This window comes from Vespa velutina, chromosome 9 (assembly GCF_912470025.1).
Source record: "Vespa velutina chromosome 9, iVesVel2.1, whole genome shotgun sequence".
In the NCBI taxonomy this organism is placed as follows: domain Eukaryota; kingdom Metazoa; phylum Arthropoda; class Insecta; order Hymenoptera; family Vespidae; genus Vespa; species Vespa velutina.
The window spans coordinates 5,343,113-5,351,756 of NC_062196.1; the positions used below are offsets into that span (position 1 = coordinate 5,343,113).

The 8,644-nt window shown below is 39.6% G+C and overlaps 1 protein-coding gene across 1 annotated transcript in view; it reads left to right on the top strand.

Annotated features, from left to right (window-relative positions):
* The first annotated feature begins 1,448 nt into the window (after positions 1-1,448).
* The window catches only part of LOC124951924 (nuclear transcription factor Y subunit beta-like), a 23,174-nt gene continuing 15,978 nt past the window's right edge, over positions 1,449-8,644 (top strand). The window contains exon 1 of the mRNA XM_047501041.1: positions 1,449-2,561. Coding sequence (XP_047356997.1) covers positions 2,498-2,561 — 64 coding nt within the window. The 5' untranslated portion in view covers positions 1,449-2,497. The remainder of the gene's footprint in view (positions 2,562-8,644) is intronic.

The window sequence follows — 8,644 nt, forward strand, 5'->3', positions numbered from 1 at the left end:
AGTTGAAAGGGAGAGAGAGAGAGTGAGAGAGAGATAGAGAGAGAGAGAGAGAGAGAGAGAGAGATAGAAGGACATACTCTCGCGAGATACGCCTCTCAGCCTCTCTCGACGATCGGAAAGCATTTCGTCCGATCCTTCTGAACGTGTTTTAACGTTTCCTCCGGGTTGCGTTCCATCGAAGCGCGCTATCCTCCCATCATTCTCATCCTCTTTTCTCCTCTCTCTTTTCTCTTTATCGTTGTTTCTCTTTCTCCTCGTTGGCTTTTACTACGTAGGAATTACACCCAACATTTTTCCTTTCTGTCCTTTTTTTTTTTGTTTTATTCTTCTTCCTTTATTTATTTTTTCTTCCTTTTTTGTTTTTGTCGAAAAACAGAGAGAGTGAGAAAGAGAAAGAGAGATATATAAAGGGAAAATTAAAACGAATCCCAAGGGATATGTAAAAGTGGGAGAAAGCGAGACAGTAGAGAAAAACGTAGAGCTACCACATAGGTATATATGTATGTACATATGCATCATGTATATATGTATTTATATGTGATGTATGTATGCATGGGTGTATGTACTTAGTGCTTGATATATATGGACACACGGAAGAGAGTAAAAAGAGATAGAAGTAATATGGGTGAGTGTAAAAGAGAAAGAAAGAGCGATAAAGAGAGTCGAAGCCGCGCCTCCTACCTTCGGGATCTGTGTATCCTCGGTTCGGCACTGCCGCCACCACCACCACCACCACCACCGCCATCGCCGCCACCACCGCCATCGCCGCCACCACCGCCACCATCACCACCACCGCCACCACCACCGCCAACACCACCGCCACCACCACCACCACCACCACCACCACCACCACCACCGCCACCGCCACCGCCACCGCCGCCGCCGCCGCCGCCGCCGCCGCCGTCGACGCCACCACTGCCGCCACCGCCGAAGGCACGGTCGACAGAGAGAAAGACTGAGAGAAAGAGAAAGAGAGAGAGAGAGAGAGTGAGTGAGTGAGAGAAATGAGGAAGGGGGAAGGGGAAGGAAGGCATTACGGGGAACGTGGTTTAGGCGAGGACGATCGCCCGTAGTCGTAGTCGAACCATCACGAGAGCAGGGCTGTTGTACGCGCGGGCTACGCCTTATATTCTCGTGTCTCTCTACTCTCCCTCTTCTTCTTCTTCGTCATCTTCATCTTCATCTTCATCATCATTATCATTATCATCATCATCTTCATCTTCATCTTCATCTTCATCATCATCATCATCATCATCATCATCATCATCATCTTATCTCTCTCTCTGTATATATACTTTCGAACTGGACTCGGTCTTTAACTCGAACGACTTAACGCAATGCGTTTTTGAGTAAAAAAAAGAGAGAAAGAAAAAGAGATACATATATATATATATATATATATATATATATATATATATATATATATCGAGAGTGTTTTGAAAGGAGCAGTACAAGAGGAAGAAGAAGATTCTCGTTTCGTTCCGGACATCCGAGCTCCTTGCTGCTAGTTTCATATAATATATATATATATATATACATATATATACATACACCCATACATAGATATACGTACGTGTCCTCCTCTCTGTGTTTATACGTGTATTATACGTGGATGCGTTTGTCTCTCTCATGTGTTCGTCGGCAGTGCGACGAGTAAGACTGGAAGCTTGGAAGTGATTTTCGTGCCGCGAAAAGGAGGGAGAGAGAAAGAGCTATACGATATTTCTCTCTCTCTCTCTCTCTCTCTTTCTATTTCTCTCTTATACACACATTTGCTCGCTCTGTCACTCCCTCTCTCTTTCTCTCTCTAAGTCCCTGTTCTCTTTCCATCCTCTTCTAGCGGTCCGTCAGACCCGATTTTTTGGGGTGGGGGTAAGGCCCACCGTCGCGCGCGCACGTGCGTCCCACCGTTGCGCTGCCTCTCCCGTGTTTTCTTCTTACAGCGCTTCCGACTTGTTCTCCCTCTCCTCGTCCATCCTTCCCTCTCCCACTCTCTCTCTCTCTCTCTCTCTCTTTCTATCTCTATCTCTCTGTCGCTCCGGATCGTCCCCTTTTCGGAGTAACGTCCTCCGGGAGTGTGACGCGCGCTATGTGACGGGAGGGTGGCCAACATCGAACGTGCCGGAGATCCTACACTCGTGCTCGGCTCTGAAGTGGCTTGTGTGTACATTGAAGATCATTCCTTTAGATTTTTCTTTGAGGAAATAACGGACATAAGAGGAGGAGAAGAAGGAAGAAGAAGAAGAAGTAGTACTAGTAGTAATAATAATAATAATAATAGCAGTCCGTCAAACGGAGTGGAAGAGAACGCGAAGATAAACGAAAGAAGAAGAAGAAGAAGAGGAAGAAGAAGAAGTGGCGGAACAAGAGAGGAGCAAAAGTACGAAGGGAACAAGAGGAGGAGAGTAAAAGAGAGAAAGAGAAAGAAAGAAAGAAAGAAGGAGAGGATAAATAGAAGCAGCGAAGATCACCGGCCGTAAACACGCATGAGGGTCTCATGGCTACCGGATTGGTGAAGTGGTGGCGAGCAAGGTTCCTTGCGGGCTACAAACCTTTTTCTGGTAAGGCCTCTCTACCTCGTCGTCTTCCTACCTACTCTCTTTCTACCTCTTTCTATCTCTCTCCTTCTATAAGAGTACTCTTTTATTTCTTCCCGCGCTTAACGCGACTCTCGAGGAGAGTCGCGGCCCGTTCAAGGGATCGAGAGATATACGGTAAACGCTTTGCTCATTTTCTCTCTCTCTCTCTCTCTCTCTCTCTCTCTCTCTCTCTCTCTCTCTCTCTCTCTCTCTCTCTCTCTCTCTAATGTACGACTGGATGCATGGAACGCCAGCATCTCTGTCTTTATCCTTCTCTTTCTCCGTTCTATGCTTACTTATGCTCTCTCTCCTCTCTCTCTCTCTCTCTCTCTCTCTCTCTCTCTCTCTCTCTCTCTCTCTCTCTCTCTCTCTCTTTCTATCCTCTCGTCTGGTTCGCGCATGCTGTAGAGAAGCAAAACGTGTTTACCTAGTGAGTTCCGAACGATCACACGTTCCTCTATTCCCGTTGAATGATTTTTTTCTCCCCCCACTCTCTTCTCTTCCTCTCTCTCTCTCTCTCTCTCTCTCTCTCTCTCTCTCTCTCTCTCTCTCTCTCTCTCTCTCTCTCTCTCTCTTTCACGCGAATACACATATACTCTGAACTCTCATAATTGAACTTCATCGATGAGCGACGATACGAAATTTTTCAATTTTTTGAAGAATTTCATATTTGAAATAGATCAGGAGGATAACTGTGTTATCAATCCCGATTTTATATAGCTTATACTTTTTGTTCACGTTGCCTTTTATTCTTATCATATAATATATAAAAATTGTCATTTTTACGTTCACGAATGTACGTTCAAATGTCTTTACGAATTATCGTTAAATATTTTCAAATGGTTTATTTATTTCTTTTTTTTTTTTTCTTTTTTTTTTTTCCCTCATTTTACATTCCTTCGACGATATTATTATTATTATTATTATTTATATTATCATAATCATCATGTCGTTATTGTCATCTTGGAGAGTTTCGTTTACAAACAATGTGCGAACAAGAGTCTCAACGGAGATCAATGAATCATATATATACTAAATAAAATTACAAATGACAATGTGTATACATTATATCATTATTATCGTCGATACATATATTATCACCAAATAACAACATAGACGATTGGTGATAAAATTTCCATCAGACGCAGTTGGGGAAGCGTGCCAGTCAGGACAAGACAGGTCAGAATAGAACAGAATAGAATAGAATAGAATAGAACAGAACAGAACAGAACACTCCCGTATATTAAATGTCAAATACACGCGGACGTGTGCATGGTGGTTTAACCGGTTGACAAGAATCACGTAATGCAAAGGTCAGTCTTCCGAACTCTATATTTTTCCCTCTTACTCTCTTTCTACATACATATGTATGTATGTATGTATGTATGTATGAATGTATGTATGATCTGTATACTTTGAAATATACATAAATACATATATAACTTGGCGGAGAACCAAGAAGGCATCGAACTTTCGTTTTTTGACATTTTTCATTTGAAAAATCCTAGATAATTTACGTAAGACATATATATATATATATATATATATTTTAAAATGATTTCCCCCTTCCACCCCCAATCCCCTCTCCCATTTCCCTTCGATTAATAATATTCGCCCATTGTCACGTATTACGACACGGTGTTCCCGTGGATAAAATCATCTTTAATCATTGCCAATTATCATTTGATTTTTAACGACACGGTGTCCCCGTGGATAATCATCTCTAATCATTGCCAATTATCATTTGATTTTTAACATTAATTAAATTTTTATTTATACCAAATTATTACCAAATTAATTTAATAAACCTGGATGATATTGTATAAAATATCTCAAATAAGATACGAGGAGATCTAACGTGATAATAATATTAATAATAGTATAAGAGTATTAATAGTAATAATGGTATTAATAATAATAATAGTAATTTAAAGACTTTCTCGTGACAATGATAAAGATAGTAGTACGATACCATCGTAGTGAATGATTGAATTAATCCAAGAGAAAATTCTACGAAATCAAATTGTATTTCGGAATAAGTGTGTTCTTTTTCCTTTTAATTTTGTTTCGTTTCGTTTCGTTTTTCTTTTATTTTTCTTGCGTCTCTCGATGCATTATAATTCATCACACGTTCTGAAAGAAACTTGTGTGTTAAAAGAGGAAGAGTATGCGTGTTTTTCTCTCGTGTGTGGCTTTACCACGTGGGTACATGTTGCGTCACTTACGCGTGCATTTTTTCTTCTCGCACTTTCGGCACGTTCTCTCTCTCTCTCTCTCTCTCTCTCTCTCTTTTTCTTATCTCTCTCTCTCTTTCTCTCTTTCTCTTTCTCTCTCTCTTTATAGTGTGCGTCACGGCGCAAGCGTGCGCGCATTTTATATACATCTCTCTCTGTCCTTCTCTCTCTCTCTCTCTCTCTCTCTCTCTCTCTCTCTCTCTCTCTCTCTCTCTCTCCCTTTCTCTCTTTCTTTCTTTCTCTTTTTCTTTCTTTCTCTCTTTCTCTCTTCGGTATATTTTCGAAGCGAGCAAGCACGAATAAATGCGCGCGCTCGCGTTATACCTACCTACCTACCTCTCTAACGTTATGCATACATTCATGTGTGTGTATATATATATATATGTATATACGTGGATATATACATACGTAACGCCGTTGCAGAGAAGAAGCAAGTATAAGAGACATGACGACGGCCGACCACGCGATTCTCTCTTACGTTTCCTTTTCATCCTTCCGCCTTCTTTATTATACGCCTTTTACGAATGAAATGTATTTGTATGCATATATATATATGTATATATATATATATATAGATGTATATATATATGTATTATATTAGCGCCTCGCAAAAATGTTGCGGGCGGCTACGTGCTCGTCCGTCTTTTTGACGAATGTTAAATATACTTCTATATATATATACATATATATATACATACATAACATACATATATATTTATGTTGTATGTATATATATATATATAATCTTTCTTTTTTTTATTCATAAACTTTTCAAGAAAAAATTATTTATCTAGGAATATTATATTAAAGAGACCGATAAAAATAGAAATTATATATATGTGTATATAATAATAATAATAATAATAATAATAATAATAATAATAATATAAAAATTAATAAAATGATGATAGAAAGAACAAATAGCAATGAGCACGACGGGATGATAGAGGAAGACGCGAGGGAACTAGATGGAAAAGAAAGAGTTATCAAAATGTTGAGAGAAGAGGGAGAAAAATAATAAAAAAAGAAATAGAAAAAGAAAAAAAATTGAAGTGAAAAGTCAAACGTTACGCGCGATTAATCGATGCTTTTTTTTTCTCTAATCTCTCATTTATCATGCCATTGTTAATCTCTCCTTCTCCCTTCTTTTCTCTCCCTCTCTCTCTCTATCTCTCTCTCTCTCTCTCTTTTTACGACGACCCTATTCGCTCGGCCGCTATCATCTTTCGCTAGAGGGGGATTTACACGCGCGGCTCGCCGCTCGCTTCGTACGTCGTGATCAAGAAGAGGAGGGTGGTGAACACACATAATTCCAGTGCATCGCGACGATTTATTCATTCCCCGCACGGATTTTTTCTTTTTTATGGGATTTTCAACGAAAAATTCCAGAGTACCACACGGGAGAGTGAGAGTGAGAGAGAGAGAGAGAGAGAGAGAGAAGATACAGGGAGACGGGAGGGAAGATCGATCGATGATCGCGTTCGCGTCGGCTTAGCGAATTATATTTTCACGAAATTCTTGAGGATTTGTCTCGCCTATTATGAAATTTACGAAATGGCGAAGAGTTAAAGGGAGAAAGAGAAGGTGAGAGGTAGAGAAAGAGAGATAGAGAGTGGAGGGAGAGAGAAACGGATATGCGTGCATCGCGCTCGCTCGAGCGCACCTACGATTATGTATCGACACACACACACACACACTCACATATACACAGATACACGTACGCGCATGCATTATGTCACGCGCGTCTGGCGGTTATCCATTACCCCAACCCCTGTCGGCACGATGAGAGGGACTAAAAGAGGGAACGAGAAAGAGAATGAGAGACAGAAAGACAGAGAGAGAGAGAGAGAGAGAGAGAGAGAGAGAGAGAGAAAGGGAGAGAGAATTGGAGAGAAGTGAAGGGGAGAAAGAGGATGGGGTGGGTGTGGGTGTATGTGCAGAACGAGTTTATATCCTGGAAAAGCCCTGCCTCTATTCAATGATAGAAATTACGAGCGAGCAAACAGTGAGGGCGATTTACAAAGAAGAAAAAGAATGAGGAAGAAAGTAATAGAGGAAGAAGAGGAAGAAGAATTAGCAAAGAAGAAAAAGAAAAAGAAAAAGAAAAAAAGAAAAGGAAAAGCGTGTCGTTGGTACCCCTTATATATACCGTCAGAGTCCTCCCCCGTGTGTACTTTTTTTTTTATTTTTCTTTTTTATTTCTCTTTTTTTTTCTTTTTCTTTTTTTTTTTTTTTCTTTTCTTCTCAGAAGAAAAGAGGGTGGTAAAAGTAACTACGAGTCACGGTGGTATATGATGTGTTGTTGACTCTATGACGATGATGGTAATGGTGGTATGGTGGATTCTAGTACGACGAGGGTAGGATAGCACATGTACAAGAGTATAAGGGATAGGAGTGGGAGGGATCCACGCGAGTGTAGAGTTAAATTATCGGACCCTCTCGCGAGTTCATTAGATATATTAGGCAGTACTTAGGGAGGTGGAGAGGAGGATGAAATGTAGTATACGTGTATACGCGGTTTCTTTATTCTTTTGTGCTCGTCATCATCAAAGAGAAAGAGAGAAGAGGGGAATTTCTTATCGTGTCGTCTCCTCCTTTTCCAAACGGGCGTTCGAGTTTTTGCTCTTTGCTCTTTGCGCGTTCTCTATCTACCTATCTCCCTGCCTCCCTCCATTCCTCCATCCCTTCTACGCTGACTGTCTCTCTTTTTCTTTCAGTATCTTTTGTATCTCTTCCGCTCGCCCACCTACTCATTCCACCCTCACTCTTTTCTCTCTCTCTCTCTCTCTCTCTCTCTCTCTCTCTTTCGTTCTTGTACGATTCCCCTAACCACTTCAGTGATTCGACGAATTCACGTTAAAGTCTTCTTTGTGATTTCCCCTCGTTCCTCCTCGCTCCTCCTTCTCCTCATCCTCCATCCACCTCCTCCCCTCGGTTTCCATCTGTCCAACGTCGATATTTTAATTGTAACCAGAAGCATTCCCGTGCGAATGGACTTTTAAATCGAGGTAGAAATTGCTGCTCCGTTGAAGGATCGTTTCGAAAGCTTTTTTTCCCTCGGCGGATCCTTTTTTCTTTTTCTTTCTTTCTTTCTTTCTTTTTCTTTCTTGCTTCCTATCTTCCTTTTCTCCCCCATCCCCCTCCCCACCTTCATGGATTTCCATAAGATTCATAATCCGTATGCGGATTATTTTTTTTTCATTTTTTTTCTTTTTTTTTTTTTTTTTTTTTTATTTTTTTTATGACGAATTCCAAAATAACGAGACGTTTGCGTAATATAACTATCAACGACAATGACGACGATTATAACGAACGATCTTAAAGACTTTTTTCTTTCTACTTTCTAATCTAACGTAAATTTTGTTATAAACGCAAAATAAATCTGCATTTAACGTTTATGTGCGTTCTCGCGAATTAGATTACAACGATATTTAATCTTTTTTTAACTCTTTGGGATTTTTAGCTGGATTAAAAACTACTAGGTCCCATTTTTTTTTGCTTAGCTTTTTATGCAGTATTTTATGATGGAATATATTTTAATCCACCTCGAAAAGTTGAAATTACTCATGGGTCAATGCAGTTTAATCTTTTATTTAAAGATCTTCTTTTTTTTTTTTTTCTTTTTTTCATTCGCTTGACAAAATGCTATGAATCAATGATTCAAAAAAAAAAAAAAAAAAAAAAAAAAAAAAAAAATCTGTGCAATTTGAGTTTTTATTTTCTCTTTGAAATCGTGTGCCTCAAAGGGATAAATATAAAACGTGTACGTGTATATATATATATATAAGGGTACATATATATTGATATGAATTTTTGGATACCTAAATATCG